The sequence below is a fragment of the Balaenoptera musculus genome, chromosome 17, assembly GCF_009873245.2.
Source record: "Balaenoptera musculus isolate JJ_BM4_2016_0621 chromosome 17, mBalMus1.pri.v3, whole genome shotgun sequence".
Classification (NCBI taxonomy): Eukaryota; Metazoa; Chordata; class Mammalia; order Artiodactyla; family Balaenopteridae; genus Balaenoptera; species Balaenoptera musculus.
In genome coordinates, this window is record NC_045801.1 from 2,920,241 (window position 1) to 2,939,566 (window position 19,326).

Genomic DNA, 19,326 nt, shown 5'->3' on the forward strand with positions numbered 1-19,326 from the left:
TGGTCACCTTTTGGACTTTAGAACATAAACCTGACAGCAGCATGGAGGACAGATCGAAAGCAAAAACACTCCAATCAAGAAGGGTTGGAGGTGATTAAGGTAATCAAGGTGTGCAGTGTCAGCCCTGGATGCAGTGGTAGCTGAGCCCTGTGTGTGCGCACGGGGAGTGGAGGGGAAGGAATTGGCCCTGTGGAGCTTGAGAAAACTTCACGAGCCAAACAGATAGCACTTGTGTTTTCTGAAAGGTTCAGTTGCTGCTGATTTTGATGCAAGCAGGGAGAAGAGAATTGACTTTTAGCTTCTGTTTCTTAGGTACAGATTCGTCTAGTGTTTCATTTCTCACATGCTTTCTAATATAAAGGAAATCAGTATACTTTTGTAAAACAAATAATGTATATTTGGCTTCTTAAATAGCTTAATCAGTAGTTCATATCCTTGTGCCAAAATTTTTTCACCTTCTATGTAAATTCTTTCAACTGATTGCCATCAGACTCTTGTGGGTATGACTGACATAAACGTATACCCATAGGTGTGTAACAGCTACAGTACAAATTAGGTTGTGTTCAGACAGTTTCCTCTTCAAAACTATTGCCAGTGAAACTTCAGCTAACAAGAAATTCACATCAGCTTCTTGTTTCTCCCGGACTAGCCCTATAGAATGGCTAGACCAATTAGTATTTGCTTTTCCAAAGGCCATTTTGTTTTATATGCCTTTTTCCCTTCATATCTAGATTTCTAGAAGATCATTTGTAGTTAATGCTCACATTGAAGGGTTGAAAGGTTACCTTATATTTGATGGAACTTAAGCTATGACTGATTGATGGCAAAACAGGATTGGGGTGTATGTGCCCGATTACTAAGAATAATTTACAAGATATTTCAATTTTCTGACTCTTTGATCTTAGTAGCGCCAGAGGCACATTTTTAAAAACACTGTACCAGTAAAACAAGTCAATCCCAACCTGAGGATAGTCTACAAAATTGACAGCTGGGCGATGGGGAGACATGAGTGAATGCAGTGTGGGGTCCTGGAGCAGTGAGAGGGCGTCAGTGGGCAAACCAAGGGGTCTGAGTAAAGTCTGCAGCTAGCAAGTACTCTTGTACCAATGTTGGTTTCTTAATTTTAACGGATGTGCCAGTGTCGTGTGAGATGTTAACTTCCAGGGCAGGGGTAGGGGGGAGGTGGGCTCTGGGCGAAGGGCAGGAATTCCGTACTGTCTTTGCAGCTCTTCTGTAAATCTCAAATTATGTTGCAAATAAAATAGCCAGAGTTCAACTTATTTGAGTATAATTCACAGTAGAAATCTAATTTCAGAACTAGAAATGTTGCAAGATCAATAGGTATCAGTTTTTTGAAGTATCTGTACTTCAAAGTAATAGAGTGGTTTCCTAGGGTCCTTTCGGGAGCACTTAGTTTAGTCATCATTCCCATCCCTGTGGTTAGCACGGAAGTGCCTGGCTCAGCAGTCATTCAGCGACCAACTCCTGGCGTCTGCTGCGTGCCAGGGAGAATGAGGCCTGGTGTCAGCACAGAAGTGTCCGTCCGGTCTGGGCTCCTGTAAGTAGGGTGGGAAAAAAGCACGCTTCAGACGTACACACACACACACACACAATGGAATGTTACTCAGCCATAAAAAGAAGGAAATCTTGCCACTTGCAGCAGTGTGGATGGGCCTTGAGGACATTGTGCTCAGTGAAGGAAGTCAGACAGAGAGAGACAAATACTGTGTGACCTCACTTATATGAAAAGAAAAAAAGCCAGCTCCTAGATACAGAGGACAGGTTATGGCTGCCGGAGGTTGGAGTGGGTGAAATGGGTGCAGGGCTCAAAAGGTACAGACTCTAGTTATAAAAGTAAGTCCCAGGGATGTGAGGTGACTGTAGTTATCAACACTGTTTTACATATTTGAAAGTTGCTAAGAGGGTATGTCTTAAAAGTTCTCATCACAAGAAAAAGAAATGTGTCACTCTTTGAGGTGTTGGGTGTTAACTAGACTTACTGTGGCGATCATTTCACAGTATATACAAATACTGAATCATTACATTGTACACCCGAAACTAATACAACGTTACACGTCAGTTAAAAATCACACACTTCGCATGCACTGTTACCGTATCTATGTTTAGCATTTGGTAGGTGGGGAGATAATTCCTCAATTAATGTTTCTTAGCCTGCTCCTCTTTTTTTGCATATTCTCTTTAGTGCTACATTATAACTTTTTCATCCAGGAGGCCCTCGGAATCCATTGTTGCTAGCAGCATCTGATAAATATTGGGTTGATTAATATGAAATTATTTTTGTTGTTCAGAAGGCTGAATAGCAGCAATTTCCGATGATTCATCCTAATAATACTGCCTCATTTTGAGTAGTTTTCTCTCTATATATAAATTGGTTTAAAATTGACTAGCATTCATTGATAGATGCCTTGTTTCCTAAGTCTGGGCAAACACAAAGCAGATGTTGAAACCCTATAAACAGGGAAGTGTATTGATTAATATCAAGAGATTCTAGGAAGTCAGATTTTGTGGAATTTTTTCCTGACTGAGAAAGGAGGAAAGAACTGATGCTTTCTGAGGCATCCTTCTTAGAAACGAATCTGGGGCTCCTTTCAGATAGCGAGGGTTTTCTAGTTCCTGCCCAACACTGGCTGCTGCAGGCCGGAAATCTCAGTCCTCTTGGGTGGCCACGTTGAAGTAGAGACCCCAAGAAAGCTCAGGCACTCACTCCCGGCCAGGTGCGCCCGCCCTTGCTGGGCGGGGAGCCGGGGTGTGGCTCTGTGTCCCAGGAAGTAGCCCTGAATGGGCGCGCTCCCTCCTGCAGCTCCTGCGGCTGCCGCTCATGAGTGTGACCTCCTGTCTTAGCCGGGTGACGTGTAGGACTCGGGAGGGGCCAGGCAGAGCAGCATGCGGAAAACTGACAGAGTCAGCTGGATGACACAGAGGCGTGAAACTGTAGCTCAGGCTGTCTGTCTGCTAACACTGCACAGTTACTATTTTCAAACCGATTTGCCCAGTTACTCAAGTTTTCCGGCAGGTTGAGTGGTCAGGTGCACAGTTTAGTTGACCCCGTGCACACCCATTCCACAGGTGCTGTGGGTCGGGGGACAACAGCGAGGGAAGGAGACGCGGAATGGGGAGCGCCTGTGCCGTGGGCTCGGTAGGAGAACGAGGATGAGCAGGGACCGTAAGGTGTTGCATTTCATGTTTACACGTACGCGTATTTACCTGTCATGTGTGAGTTACTTCTACACACTTAATAGAGAACTAACTACGTATAATGCTCACATCACAGGTATTTCCATTTCCTTGTTTTTCACTAGTCTCTCTTCTACCAGAATTCTGTATCCACGGGAGACCATCACAGAAATCAAGGCAAGAGCGGGGCTTCTGCTTGGGAAGCTTAGAGAAAAGAACGTGGCTTTTGGAAAAGCACTTTGAGGATGTGTCAGTGTAGTGGATTTTGAGAGGTGGGCGAAAGAGGTCAAGGCTGCCGCCCAGGTTTCTGTCTCTAAGCCGCTGGGAGATTTGCTGAGATGAGGAGGACCAGGCCTGGAAGAAAGTCACAAGTTCTCTTGGTGGCACGCCAGGTTTCAGGTGTCTGGGAATTTCAGGTGGAAAGCTCAGGTGGGCACATGCACGTGTGTGGTTCTAATGCTCAAGAGGAGACGCAGAGAGTGTTTGCAAAGCCTGGAGTCAGAACAGCTGTTAAATGCCGTCTCAGCTGTGGTGAGAGTGGCCTTTTTCAGTCTCTGGGCTCGTGGCCAGAGCTTGGACGGCTCTCCCCCAAACCACGCGTCCCAGACTTTTCGTTTACAGAGTGTCCAAGGCCAACCACTCATGCTGTAGGTAACATCTGATAGTCAAGCCTTGCTGCCCTTGAACCCATTTTGCTTCTCTTCAGTTTAGTTCCTGTGATCTAAAACCATAACTGATACTCTTCCAATCGCCTATAGTTCCACACTTGGCTCACCTGGTTAAACCCTGGTTAAAACCAGTGTTGGCCTACCAAGCAGGCTTTGGCCCGCACTTCTTTCCTGCGGCAACTGTATTTGTGGGAGTCATCAGGCCCCATGCCTGTAATCACGTCGGCTGGAGACGGTAACGTTCTGACCCAACCCTGCTGTCTCCTGAGCTCGGGTCTATATCCAGCTTTATGCTCAGTGGTTCAGATCGGGAGACTTGCGGATCTCAGGCACGTTCAGAATTAACGTGACTTTATCTTCCCGGAGCCCGCCCCTTCTGTTTGCCCGCTTGTTCCACCCAAAACTCGAGTTGTGTCGACTTCCCGCTTTCCCTGCCATCTCGAGCATCATCCAGGCGGCCATGCGTGCCCGGCGCCAGTCTTTCTGCTTCCGTTCTCCCCCACACCTTCTCTGCAGGAGCAGAGCCAGCTGTTGAAATAAAAGTCACCGGCCCTAGGTTATCTAGGGCCTGCTCTCTGCCCGCCGCCGCCTCGCGCCCTGGTCTTCATCTCCAGTAACTGCAGCCCCTCTGGAACTGGATCCCCCGCTGACCACAGCTCCTAGCTGTCCAGCTCACTCTGCGGTGTCCCAGATCCAGCAATCCTTTGACCACACTGGTACCTTCAGGCCACTCCAGGCAGGCTGTCACTGCCCTGACCCACCAAAGTATGCCACCCCCTCCTGATTCACCTGCTCCCATTTCCCTGACTGCTGAGATGAGCAGGCCGCCATGGGATGAGGTCCTGTCCCTGCCCCTCCAGATCCCCGCCCTGTCCTGTCTCCAGCCTCCTGGCTTTGCTTCCTGTCTGTGTGCATCTCACACCGAGGCTCAGGCAGCCCCTGCTCTTCTCTAAGACCCTCCTCCGCCTTGCTTCTCCCGGTCTTGGCCATTTCAGTTCAGTGGTAACTCTTACCTCTCAGTACATCCTGTTGGTTCTGTTTTCAAAACAGGTCTGAAATCAGACTACTACTCACTCCTTTCTGCTTCTACACTTGTGCAGCAGTGCCTGGGTCCCATCACCTCTCGCCTGGATTATTTTGGTGGCATCTCACTGGATCTCTCCTGCTCCCTTCATACTGTTCCCAACATAGTGGCCAGAGTATTCCTGTTAAAACCTATGTCGGATCACAATATTCCTATCCCAGGCCGCCCCAGGGCTTTGCATCTCACCAGGGTGGACCCAGTTGCTTCCTGTGGCCTGCACCCTCTTGCCCCCTTCCCCAGACCTCATCCATCACACATCCTTTGCCTGCTGGCCCCTCAGGCCACACTTCTCTCTCTGGCACACCATGGACTGTGGGCTCGCCACCCTCCACCATCCAGATGCTCATGGTTTATAAATAGAAAACTCAGATAAGTGAAAAGGCACCCAGAGATCACCTGTGATCCCACTACACAGAGAAGAGAGGCATGGCTGGTTTGTCTTCACTGTGTGTTGGTGCGTGTGCCCGCCTGTGTGAGGCCCATATCCTGTGCTCTCCTTTGAAAGGCATCTACACTACAACAGATTGCCTTGTCTTATTTTTTCATGTAGCACTGTGATACGGATTTTCATGGCAGTAAATGGGATGTGCACAGCAGTCTTAGGACATCTGGGTAGCAGACACACTGCTGCATGCATGGCCGGTTGTGGGGTACTCTACACACTTCCGTGCTGAACCTCCTTGTTGCTGGATCTTTGCATAGTTCTTTCATCATTCCTAAAGAATAATTTCTCAAAGGTTGTGGTTTTAAAGTTTTTGATTTCTTATTGCCAAATTGCCTTCAGAAAGGGTGTGTTGACTTCCCCTCCCAGGTTGGGATGTGTGAGTGCCTTTATGTCCCCTCCTTTGCCGACTACAGGTCACATGCGAATATAGCCCTTATATTTTTAATGCCTAACTGTTTACCACATGTTCTAATAAGCCAATTATTGCTTTACCAATTTCTGTTTAAGAAATAAAGCTCGGTACTGCTGAACTGTATACTTTAAAATGGTTGCGATGGTATGTTTTATGTGTATTTTACTATAATTTTTTTTTTTTTAAAAAAGAAACAAAGCTCTGATAAATACAACATTTGGTGAACGTAGGTGGTATTAAGTGGTGGCTGGACAAGAAATGTTCCTTGGTGTTGGCTGTTATTGCTGTGGTCTTTACTCATTGTTGGCTCTAAAAAGATGTTTGTAATTTTATCATGCAGGCCAAAACACTAAGAAAATTGATCCAACAAACATTTAGACAGTTTGCCAACCTTAATAGAGAAGAAAGTATTTTGAAATTCTTTGAGATCCTCTCCCCAGTGTACAGATTTGATAAAGAATGCTTCAAGTGTGCCCTTGGTGTAAGTATGGGGACTTGGAAATAGGGTGGGACTAGGTGTGATTTCTTTTGCTTTTTCTTATCCATGTATATCTAAATTTCTGATTGAAATCTAATTTGTCACATTTTTAACAACATGAGAGTATTTTACAGTGGGAAAAATACAAAAAGAAAATGTGTCAACGTGAGACTAAAACCATCCTTTTTTAATAGCATGCCTAAGATTTTTTTTTTATTCCAGCCCAGCGATTCATTGATTAACTGTTCTCTAAGGGCTAGTTTACCTATTCAGATAATCTTCCCAAAGAAACCATTGGCTTGAGACCCACTGGAATGAGCGCAGTCTGTCTGTCTCTGCTTAGGCTCAGCAGATGCTGCACCATGAAGATGTAAATATTTTGTATTATTTGGTTACAAAGATCAGTAGTAAGCTAGTCCAGCCCCCCTTTGGTCCTTTAATGTGTCCATGGTTCTCTATCTAAAATATCTTTTTCCTTCTGGTACCTTTGCCGTCACCTGTTTCACCTTCAAGTCAAGCTGGATTATTTCGGTGGAGCTGGCGATTGGCCCCGAAGAAGGAATCAGTTACCTCACAGACAAGGGCTGCAACGTAAGTGTGCTTTGGACAAGTCTTGGGAGCGGCCTGTGTGGAACATACCTCCTGTCGGACCTGATTGTGGACAAAGGGGAATCAAAATAAGGAAATGAGGATTCTCTTGGAAAAGACATTATTCTGCCATTAAAGCTTTCCGTTTCACAGCGTTTATTGCTCAAGGGAATGAAAGGAAGAGACAGCCTAGGTCGAAAGTTTTTGAAATTCTTTAGTCGGGAAGGAAAGGAATCACACAAATTGCACATATGTTGGTGAGATCTGAATGGGGTTGTTACAGTTTATCTGGAGAAGTTTTAGATACTAATTTCTTCATTCAGTTCTACATCTAATTTAAGTATATTTGTACTTGTATCATGTCCTTTGAAACAGCCTCTTCTGGCTCTTTCCAGGATCAAAAAAATCACTAAGAAAAGGGCAGCCAACCCAATAGAGGATGTCCAAATAGTTAAGACATAAGTGAAATGACGTTCAGCCTCATAGTCATCAGATAAATGCACAGTGTGATACTATTACACATCTACCAGAATGGCTGAGATGAAAAAGATGTGTAATTCCAGGTGTTGGCAGGCATGTGGAACAGCTGGACGTTTCATAACACTCTGAGGGTATAAAGTGGCACGACCTCTTCAGAAAGCCCTGTGACGTTATCTGTCTTCTCTTTGATTTGTAGTCTCTCGTATTCTCTTGCAAGGTTTTCTTTGTCCTTTCGCATTTAACCCCTGTGGAATTTTGTGTATGGTACAAGGTGGGCCTGTGGTGTGTCCGGAGGATGGGCTCTGGAGTGTGCAGCCGGGGTTCCCAGTGGGTCACTCTCATGCTGGCCTTGTGACTTTGAGTCCATTTCTTCACAGCCGGCTTGTGTTTCCTCGTCAGCAAAATGGCAATAATAATTACAACTCCCTAAGAGGGGTGGTAGGAGGATTAAGTGGGTCCTGAGTGTGCAGTGTTGAGGTGAAGGCCTTGCACAGAGGAAGCACTTAGAGGATGCTGGCTGCTGTCATTCCCCCGTGTTGCTCTTCTCGTTGGTATCCCAGTGAGCAGCCAGCCGTGTCAGCACAGTAATCGTATCTTTTACCTCAGTTGAATTTCTGCCATCTTTGTGATCTAATTCTGGGTCCTCTGTTCTGGTCCAAGGACACAGTTCTCTCTTTCTGTACCGATTCCATCCAGATGGGATTGCTCTGGGTTGGTGCTGCATCCCTGTGTCATCTTTTTTTGTACCCTTTCTGCATATATCGTTTTTCTTTTGTACACTTTCCTGGCTGTTACTGACTGTTTAGTCCTTCAAAACCAAAGTTATAGAATTAGCAGAAAATTCTGTTGGGATTCCAACTTGTTTGTTAATTTGTGAAAGTAGGTGTTAGTTATCTGTCCAAGAATATGGTATGCCTTTCTATTTGTTCAGGGCTTCTTTTTTTTTTTTTTAATTATTTATTTATTTTTGGCTGCGTTGGGTCTTCTTTGCTGCGTGCAGGCTTTCTCTACTTGCGGTGAGCGGGGGCTACTCTTCGTTGCAGTACACGGGCTTCTCATTGTGGTGGCTTGTGTTGTTGCGGAGCATGGGCTGTAGAGCTCAGGCTCAGTATTTGTGGCGCACGGGCTAGTTGCTCCACGGCATGTGGGATCTTCCCGGACCAGGGCTTGAACCCATGTCCCCTGCATTGGCAGGTGGACTCTTAACCACTGCGCCACCAGGGAAGCCCGTTCAGGACTTCTTTTACATCCTTCAATAAGATGTCATAGTCCTTTTTCGTATAGATTTTTTGTATTAAGCTAATTCATAAGTATTATAGAGTTTTTGGCCTTATTGGGAAAATTTTTGGGGGGCATTTCCAATTTAAAATTCATACTGTGAGCATAGCAGAATATACTTGATTGTTGTTTATCATATATTCAGCAACCTTGTTCATTTAATAAGTCATTTTTTATTAGAATCTTAGATTTGTAGGTATGTAATCATGTAATCAGCAAAAAAAAGAATAGTTTTAACTTTTTTCTCTAATCTATGCAGTTCTTTCCTGTTCTCATATTCACAGGCACCTTGAAGATCATGTTTAATAACGGGTGGTAGAGGATATCCCTATCTTGTTTTAGGTTTTAATTTATCAGTTAAAAGTGTGTCATCATTTAGGATAATTTTTGATGTTGGGTTTTAGTAATGTATCTTTTTTTAAAAGAAATATTTATTTATTTGCTTGTGTGGGGTCTTAGTTGCAGCACATGGGCTCCTTAGTTGCAGCATGCGTGTGGGATCTAGTTCCCTGACCAGGGATCAAACCCGGGCCCCCTGCATTGGGGGTGCAGAGTGTTATCCACTGCACCACCAGGAAAGTCCCTTTAGTGAAATATCTTTCATGTTTCTAAATTATGCCTTTCTCTGCTTAGAATTTTTATTAGGAGTGTGAAGGCTTTTTCAGCCTTAATGATATGATCTTGGTTTTTTCTCTTTTAATTTGTTGTTCTTTTATATTATCTTGATTAGATGTGCTGATATTGAGCCATTTAATAACTCCTACTTGGTTATGCTATATTATTTTTTTGAAATAGTGATTTATTATATTTGCTAATATATAGAATTTTTGCAAATATTTATGTGAGATCAATCTAGTCTTTTCTTTTTATATTAGCTCTATGAGGACATGATATTAGAAGTTACAGTAATTTTATCAGGCGAATTAGGGGGCTTTTCATCATTTTGTGGCCTGAAATATTTTAAGTCAAGGTAGAGTTGTGTGTTCTGTGAAGGTGGATAGAATCAATCTATGTAACCACATGGTGCCTTTTTCAATGGTGGGTGTTTAACCATTTTTTTCAACCTCTCCAGTAGTAATAGATCTATTCAGGTTTTCCATTTCTTGTGTCAGATTTGGTAATTCATACTGTTAGCGTTTCATCTGCTTCTCTACATTTTTAAATTGTTGCCATGGAGTTCCATCTCGTGATACTCTTATGATCTTTCCAGTAACTTTATTTCTGTATCCTTTCTCAGTCCTAAGCTTGTCTATTTGGATTTGTCTCTTCTTTTCAGATTTGCAAAGGATTTATTTCAGCTGCTTTTGAAGGACAGGCTTAGCGGTTAGGGTTATAGCATTAATCTATTTGTCTTCATTAATTTCAGTATTTATCTTCACAGATTTCCTTTTCCTAATATCTTTTGGTTATTTTTATTCTTTCCTTCTGCTGTTCCCTTTAAGTACTTCTTTAAAATTTATTCTTTTTATGTGGCCGACCTTGAGGGATAATGTCAGAATGAGTCAGAAAAACAATGGGTTAAAAGAAGGAATAAAAAATAAGTTAAATACAATAATTTCCATAACTCAACTTTCTTTTTGTGCTTTGGAAATTTTTTTAAATTGTAAGATGCCAGTAATGGGAATATTTTAATATAACCATTTACTGAAACTAATTGAGATATTTCTCATTTCATGTGTCACCACTGACTTAATGATATTTGGTCCCCAGTGTGTTAGAAGGAGCCTCAGGCCTCCTCTATGACAGTGTATGTACCTTGTGCCAGCAGCTCAAACATCAGACTAGCCTCGCCCTCGGTGATGCCCTTTTCCAAAATGGTGAGCAACTCATAGTAACATTCCAAAGACAGGAAAGTGTAATATTCCCTGAATTACACCTAAGTTGCATTCCTGGAAAATTCCATGCAGAGCATACTTTGTTTCAAAATAGAGGTGGGTTCTAGAGTCAGATTTTTCACCAGCATGAATAAACACCAGGACGTTTGAAAGCCATTCAGGACACAAGACAGTTTTTCACCATGTGGGAATTTCCTGCACATTATATGGCCTCTCAGCCCTGGTCCTCATTCATGTTCCTCATTCTTTGGTTAGCTGAAAACAACTCCCAGGGAATGGCCCTGCCCCAGTGAGACCAGAGCACATCCCATCAAGACGAGGTCCCGGTGGGGAGTTAGGTCAGAGAGGCAGGCAGAGGTCAGACCAGGGGGTGTTTGACTCCTTTTGGCTGGTGGCATTATACCGTGTTTACAGGGGGCTTAATAGGGCCAGAGTTACATTTTAAAGTGCCTCCCTGGCTTCCGGGGGCTGTCTGTGTAGAGGACGAACACGGATGAAGGGACACTGGCTGGGAAACAATTGCAGGACGGATTCTGAGCACCGTGCAAGACGGTGGCTTGTACTGGAGTGGTGGCCGTGGGGATGGAGGGAAAACGCACGGATTCTGGGTGTTGGGAGCTGGGCTGGATGTGGGGTAAGGGAAGGAGGGGAGTCAGTAATCGTGCCTTCATATTTCCACTCAGGAACCAGGTTGAATGGTGATGCTTTTGTTGAAGTGAGGAAGACTGGAGGGGGAAGGGGGTCCCCATGACTGTGCTGGGTGTGCGGTCAGTCTCTCTCCAATGTCCACGCGGGGATGTCACGTAGGGAGTTGGATATTTGAGTCCGAGCTCAGGACTGGAGATGGTACTTGTGCCACAGGACTGGATGGTGTTCGCCGGGTAGGCCATGCACAGCTGGGGAGAAGAACGGGGCCCAGCACAGAGCCCTGTGGCACTTGAACGTTTGTGGGTTGAGTAGGGGAGAAGCCAGGAAAAGGAAAGAGAGCCAGGGAAGGAGGAGGAAAGCCCATGAGGGCAGAGGCCACAGAGGCCGAGAGAGGGCCGGGCATGGGGGCCGTGCTGTGTGCTGCCCAGGGGATGGAGGACTGCCCGTGGGTGTCCGTGCGCAGGGCCTGACAGAGCACAGCCGTGCCTGAGAGCAGTGCTGCAGAGACGCTGCGCTGAGAAGGGGCGCGGGGTAGGAGTCCCCTTCGGAACCGTAATTCCGGCTCAGTCCCAGTGGCGGAATCTGTGCTGAGTGGGGCGCTTGGCAGGGAGGGGCTGATACCGGTGATGTTCTAAGAGAAAGAGGTCCTAACGAGGCCGATTGTTTTGGATAAACCTGTCGGAATCGTCTCGCGCAAACCGGTCGTTGTCATGAAATGGTAGAGGATGAAAGACGGATGGGCATATTCTGTCTGCATAAGAAAAAAGAGTTCACTCCTCTTGGGAAAGTGAACAGTGTCTCTCTTGGCCTGTCTGTGTGGGGCGGGTCCTTTGGATACCCGCCGTCTCCCTAGCACGGTTACACTCTGGAACTTGAGAACGTTTCAGAGACTTGTTCGAGCTCAGGGTGCATTGGGAGTGGGAACGGGTCCCTCCGCCTGTGAGAAGCGGAGCAGAACGCTCCCCCAGGCCAGCAGTTTCACACGGCCCCCCCCGGCCAGAGGGCGAGTCAGGTCCAGGACTCCCTTCTCCCCTTCTCTGTCCTGCGTCATGTGGGACTGGTGGCCGCCTGTGCAGCCCCCGAGGATGGAGCGAGCGCCCCTCGGCCAGCAGGGGCGCAGAGAGCAGACACGTCCCTGACCGTGAAGTGAGCAAGGGGCCCTAGCAGGTCCGTGACCACTCCTCAGAGGGAGAAAGGCCCCCAGGCGACAGGGACAGTTGGCTTCCTCAGACATCCCGTCCAGGGAGGCGTCCTCAGGAGGATGAGGTGGGCTTGGGACCATGAGGACTGCGTCTGTGGTCCAGAGTGTTTGCCTTTTCTTCCCAAAGCCCACACACCTGGCCGACTTCAATCAAGTGCAGACCATTCAGTATTCAAACAGCGAAGAGAAGGACAGGAAAGGGACGCTGCAGCTGAAGATCGCAGGAGCGCCCGAGGTAAGGAGGGCTCACGTGCGTCATGGTGGGAAGACGAAAATAAAGTGCTGTTGTAGAAATGACGATTGTTTCTGGATGCAGGTGAAGTATTCACGGGTCATCAGAATCACAGCTTTCTCTAATGTAATAAGCATTACGTTACAAATAATAATGATTAAATGCCCTCAAGAATAGGAAACAGGTTTAAAAATTAATGGAGCCTTATTGTGGAGGTGCTGGAAGATTATCATGAATTACCAAGAAAATCAACCTCTTAGAATTATATAAATTCTGTAAACTATGTTACAGTGTTATTTCCCAGACTGTGCAGTATGTGACATTCTCTGGGGGGTAATAATTAGGAAAATAACCACGGCAGCAGCTGGTACTTTCTGCCACATATGTCCCCACTGTCCGACACTTAACACAGAAGCCAAGGACAACACATGGCATCCTCAGAACCCAGCGGAAGAGGCACTTTGAGATACTTTGGTTACCCCCAGTCTGTAGATGAGGGAACCAAGCACAGGATGGTGGCCACGGTCCTAGTAGGTGGTAGACATGGAGTTCACCCCAGACAGTCTGGACCCAGAGCCTCTTCTTAATCAGCACGTGGTGTGGAAAGTAAAGGCAGGCCTGGCACGAGAAATGAACATTTGGCAAATACTGCATAAGGTGACCTTTCTGAAAGACGGACAGAGAATACTCACATACTGAAGAGTCTGCACAACCTGGCGGCACACGCAGGTTTACTCGTGGGCGAAGCCCGTTCTGGGGGCTCACCCGGTCCCACTCGCACACCTGGGCTCTGCTCTGCTGCAGCCCCTGCTGGGATGGCTTGTTTTCAGTGCTCCTCACGTCTTCTTGCTCCTACTGCCTTGGGATCGCAGCATTTCTAGGCTCCAGGCAGTTGGTTCTCAGAATTAAACAAATGATGCCATGAAATATTGAAACCGTATTGCAAATTGAAATTTCCTGAAAATGTCTCAGTAATTTCTTGTTTGCACCATGATTTTCAGCCTGTCCTCCTTTCTGTTTGCTACCCCCAAATAATACGTAGGATAATGCAGGTGAGATAAGTTGTCCCTTTGGAAGGAGGTTATGAAGACTACATGAGTTAGGACATACTTGTGTTTGAAAGTAAAATACAGCTTTGATTATCTCCTGGATAACATTTAATGATAGGTTTTTAGGAAATTTATCATAATTGCATGTTTAATTTGAAAAGTGTGGTTTCTAAGCTCTTAGGCAGAACATGCTATGCCTGCTCAAAATAATGAAATTCCACTAATTTTCTTTAATGTCAGAAAAATTACGATGGATGGTTAATAAAAATTTACTCCACGTTTGTCTAGTTTCTAAAATAAGCTCTACTTTAGCTTACTAATTTTCTAAATTCTTTTCTTAATTAGAGCGTGCCTAAGGGACCAGACGTTCTGAAGGGAAGTGTTTTTTTCACCTCTTTTTATTCTAGAAAGGGAGTCTCGGTTTAAGTGATTTTTCTTTTTTTGCCTGGGTTTGCCTTCTGTCACACATTCTAGGAATAACATCCTTAAATATCAAACTTCCTTTTTCGCTCAGACCTTACGACAGATCTTGTTTCGCTCCCGCTCCTCTCTGCGTTCAAGTGTATCTAGAGATCTGATGTCATAGTGCAGCTGTCCCTTTGATTACTGCAAAGAACAATAACGGCTCTCTCCGGGTCTTCTCCCCTGTCCAGCCTCTGACGGTGACAGCACCGTCCCTGACCATCGCCGAGAACATGGCCGACCTGATAGACGGGTACTGCCGGCTGGTGCACGGGGCCACGCAGTCTTTCATCATCAGGCCCCAGAAAGGTGAGCTCTCCTTCTGTTCCAGCGCCCCCTCTGAATCGTTAGCCGAGCTCACCCCACAGCCTGCAGTCCTTCTAGATCGCTCTGTGAAAGTGAAGAGTGAGTGAATAATTCAGCCCAGTGGATCTCTATTCTTGCTTTTCTAGGGAAGTGACCCAGCTCACAGCCTAAAAGCTGGGTTTGGACAGAGCTTAAAGGAGACATTGTGTTTAGACCCTTTTGTTTTGAGCAACATGCTTAATGTATTTTCTAGGTTACCATTAACATTTTTAAATAAACTTTTGGGATTACGTTCTGGGTCGTTTTTTTTTTTTTAAGTCTCTTGTAACTCATGATAAATAAAGTCTCTTTCCTATTTTTTCTCATAGATCTCAAAAGCTTAGAGCAGTAGTTCTAAGCATGATGTGATGAACCTTAGAAACATGACTGTGTCTCTAGCCTTTCACAAGGCAGTAAGATGGGGTGTTTCAGAGGATTTGGATTTCTGAAATAAAGCAGGAAAAAGCTGGACTTTGGAATTGTATTGACCTATGGGTTCAAATCATGAGTGCATGCCATCTGCAAAGTACTTAACTTTCTGTGCCTCAGTTCCGTCCCACAAGACACGAAGAGTGGTCCCTGTCTTGTGTAGTCATGGGGGGACGGCCCTGTGTGTAGGTGGCTTGGGGCCGTGCTGGCATGTACAGCGTCAGAAACTTCAGTGTTGCTGTCGTTGCAACGCTGCTGCTAGTTTCAGTGTGATCTTGACACACTGGATGAGCCTTGGCTTGGAGATTCCTCGTCCATAATGGAAGAATGGTAGCTACTTTATAGCATGGTAGGTGGGTACACAGGATCCCTGCCAGCACTCCCATCTGTGGGTAGGACGATCCCTAGAGGGAGTCGGAGACGACTGAGCCGTGAGCGAATGGGGAAGCGTATGTGGAGACACACAAGGGAAGCAGATGACAAAGCCCTGAGCTCCAAGTGTAGACACAGCAGAGAGCCCTGCCTGCCCAGCGGTCAAGTTCTCTGTGCTGACAGCAGGTGGAGGGCGTTGAGGGAGGGTGTGAAGCAGAGGCATCATTGGAACCTTTGTTTAAAAGTTAGTGTCAGGGTGTTGTGCTCTGAAAACGGTATCTAAAGCCTTGAACCAAAAGGCCAGTAAGTGCATGGATTCCAGGATGTGGCTAATCTAGCAAAACTGTTTTTCCCACTATGATCAGACCAATAAAGCCTCTTCATTTATTGTTTTCCTAAAATATAGCGTGTATTTATCATAGCTTTCTTTATGTGAAATATAGTAATGAAGTTGCTTTTAGAAATATCTAAAGGCTACTCTCAGTTAAAATTTTTACATCCATGAGCTTTTGAGTTTTCATTTTGTGCTTTAAATGGGGGTATGTACCTTGCAAACATTATTTAAATGTTTTGGGAAAGTTGCTTCATATAAAGATAGTATTCTATGAAAAATGTTAAATGTGCCATATCGCCTATCTTCTTTTTCGTGAATAATTTTTAAATTTCATCCTGATTTACCAAAATGTTCTTCATCAATTTGTTGGTACACAAAAAAATAACATTCAGACATTAGTCATTAAATGTTTGAAGCTTTAACATCTTTCTGTGTTGGTTTTTAATTGGCTTTTTTTCCCTTCTAGGGAGAAACATTTTGATATCAAATCTCATGAAATGAGATGCATTAAATTCTTCATTCATATGAAAACAGCATAAATGAAAATGCTTCTCATAAAAACCTAGTAGGGCATTGGTTGTTACCAATTTTATGTTGTCTTTATAGAATTAATTATTGAGTCTGATAATTTATTTACTTTATTCTAAATCACAGCATATGTACTTATTACATGACTATTTTATAATAGATACCTAAAGTGAGGTTATATTGCCTAATTGAAATAATATTTTCAGTCAAATGTTTTAATGGATTATAGTCAGAAATAAGTGGACAAGAGCACATGTGCATTTTTTAATTTAGTTTTTTTTTTAATTTCAAATAAATGTGAAACACGTTTCCACAACTCTAACGTACCATTTTCCTGGGATGTACTTTAAGTAACGATTATGTACGTACCCATCTGTCCTCTCTAGACTATAAACTGCTTAATGGTAAGGAGCACGTACACGTTTGCGAGTGTTAACGGTTATAGTGACGTGTAAGTTCTACACCTGAGGTCTGATGTGCCCAGATGCACTTTGTTAGCTCTGTGATCCACCATAATTGCTTTGAATTTAGAAAGTGCTTTTAAAGGTGGTATCATTGGGGCAGAAAACTAAGAGTCACAAGTCCGATGCCCTGAACCAGCTTCCAGCAGAGTCGCTGTGTGACCTTGGCCCTTATCGTGGGGAGTTATCTGACCTTTCCTTTACTTGCAAGAAAGCTCAGTAGCAATTTTTCAATCTTAGTAAAATTCAATCTTAGTAAAATTCTCCTCAGAGGAAAGAATTGTGCGAATCAGGGTCATAATTTCATCGTTCTCAAGGAGGGTTTCTGTACAGAGGATGATGGTAAATAATGCACATTGTGAGGGTGGGGCTGCTCCTAAGCCTGACACAAAACCCAGAAGGCACGGAGAGCAAATCCGTAGAGTTCATCAGTGCATAAGTATGAAAGCGCTTCTACTAGTAAAAGAAATGCTTTTTAAAGCCGTGACACAGAAGGGGAAACATCTGTAATACATACAATAAAGAATTAAAATCTCTTATTTTTCAAGTGTTCTTCTAGCTCATTGAATAAGAGGGTAAAAATGGGCACCTATAGAAGAACGGACGTACACTGTCCAGTAAGCGTATGGACACAGGCAGTGTTCTGTGTCCACACTGTCCACAGATAGCATTCTGTGTCTGTTAACCTGTTGTTAGATGGGTGGAAAGACCGTGATACCCATTCTTGGTGGGGCTGTTGCGAAGTGCCCTCCACACTCCACTGTGTCGGTGTGAGTTGGGACAGTGCTTTCGGTTGCTCCTGGCACTGCCGGCCCCTCCTGGAAACAGCCCCACAGAACCACTGATGCGGCGCCCCTGCCGCACTGTCTTCGGTAGCACAAAATGTGGAATGACCCCGGTGTCTGCGGGGGTGGAGCTAGTAGCTAATAAATAAGGGAGTGTGAGATGCCATGCAGCTGTTTGAAAAGACGAGCTGGCCCTGTTTCCGTGCTGAAACCTACATGCACGTGTGTGTGTATAGCCAAACCTGTGGGTGTTTATAAGCATACAAGGAGTCTGGTAGTCTGGAACGTTAAGTGTGGACGATGAATACCCCTAAGGAAGGTGGAATTGTACGTGAAGGCGGGGGGGCTTCAACTTGTCTACATTATAGACCTTTATGATTAGATTTGTTACAGTGAATCTGTATTGATTATTTAATTAAAAAACAGTAGATAAAAACTTTTATTCAAAAATTAAAAGCCTCCGTTCTAAAAATGAAAATAGAAATGTGGGTTAATACAAAGATGCATCCTGAATCCTAAGGAATTTATTCTGAGAAATAAGAGACCACATGAATGCCATGAGAAAGCATGTGTTACTCATTCAACTGATAAATTTAAAGCAGTGTCAGAAATTAGCTCCTAGAACTGGGCATTTTAGTTAGTGAGAACTTAGGGATTTTTATAATGCTACTACTCACAGTGTCTGTTGCCATTTTTCTCAATATTCTGCTACGTTCTTGTTTCCTGAAAATTGACTCTCTTACGCTCCTTCAGTTGTTAATCACCTCATTTTCAGCCTTCTTCCAACTCCTGCCCAGCTTCTTATAAAGCCTGTATTAACCAAATATTTCATAATCTGGTTCCTTTTTCTCTCCAAGGAAGTAGAAATTTCAACAGAGAGAGTAAAACAGCTAGAAATCACACTGACATGTCATTTGAAAGCCCATATGATTAATTGACAGTGTTGAGTGTGGGTAAGGTGGTGGTGGTGGCATCCATGGGGTAATAAACTAATGATAGGATTTTCCAGTTATTCTAAGTTTGGTCTTCACGGTATAATGTGGTTATTTTGCTTGAAATTTGGATGTGAAAAAGTCATAGTGAGGAAATTTGGATGAAGTTTCTGCAGTGTATTGGGTATTATGCAGTGGCTGTGAGTGCCAGGTCCTCTGCTGGTGGAGGGGGGTGGCCTGTGGGCGGGTTAAGTCTGACCTTCTAAGTCGTCTGATACGTGGGAAGCGCTCTGCTAATGCAGCAGAAGCACAGGAAGGCCATCCAGAGCCACGTGGGGTGTTCCAGGAAGGGCTCCTTTGAGGAGGTTGAGCTTGAATTGAGCTTTGAAAGACTGAGGGATGAAGCTTCCACCAGAAGGAAGAGAATCTTTCAAGGGATGGAATGTGTGAGGGCATCATGCTGTGTTCAGGGCCATACGGCCTGCACTCACATGGGACCGGGGCATAGGAGGAGGGACGAGAGACCTGGACAAGGGTAACCCGTGGCCTGGGGAGCGAGGGGAGTGGTGGGATGGGTTTACCGCCAGATTCATCCGATAAAAGAGATTAAAGCAGGGGCCTCCATGCTTCCTGGTTCACTGATGAAGGGGAGGGAGCGCATCTCCCCAGCCCCTGAGCAGAGTCCGGAGCTTCCCTGTGATGCACTGGCCAGAGCCCAGCCGTGACGGGGGAGTCTGCCACCGTCGTGGGGGCCTCGGCACCTCCCGAAGTCGAGTCCACAGGACACTTCAGGCCACGCCTCTGAGGCTGCTGGGCCCCTTGGCTGCCCCTGTTCCTGCAGGAACACAACCTGTGGCTTTGTTTCCTTTGGACTTCTGTGTGTTCCCTGCACAGGTTTTGGTGTTGCTGCAGGACGTTCAGTCTTTGGTAAAGAATGTTGGCTTTGATTATGAGAAATTCTTCATCTTCTAGAGTCTCCTGGGGAAAATATCTTTCATCAGTTTATCCCTTAGCATTTGGTTTTGATTGGCAATACCTTTTATATAGTCTGCACCTGCAGGCAGTGTATATTTGTCATAAATACT

General features: G+C 44.9%; 1 protein-coding gene across 21 annotated transcripts in view; it reads left to right on the forward strand.

Moving 5' to 3' along the window:
- Positions 1–19,326, forward strand: part of PTK2 (protein tyrosine kinase 2) — a 253,830-nt gene that overhangs the window by 138,328 nt on the left and 96,176 nt on the right. For all 21 annotated transcript variants that reach the window (XM_036830829.1, XM_036830830.1, XM_036830831.1 and 18 more), the window contains 4 exons: positions 6,145–6,285; positions 6,796–6,873; positions 12,440–12,547; positions 14,247–14,364. In XM_036830829.1, the coding sequence (XP_036686724.1) occupies positions 6,145–6,285; positions 6,796–6,873; positions 12,440–12,547; positions 14,247–14,364 (445 nt within the window). The remainder of the gene's footprint in view (positions 1–6,144; positions 6,286–6,795; positions 6,874–12,439; positions 12,548–14,246; positions 14,365–19,326) is intronic.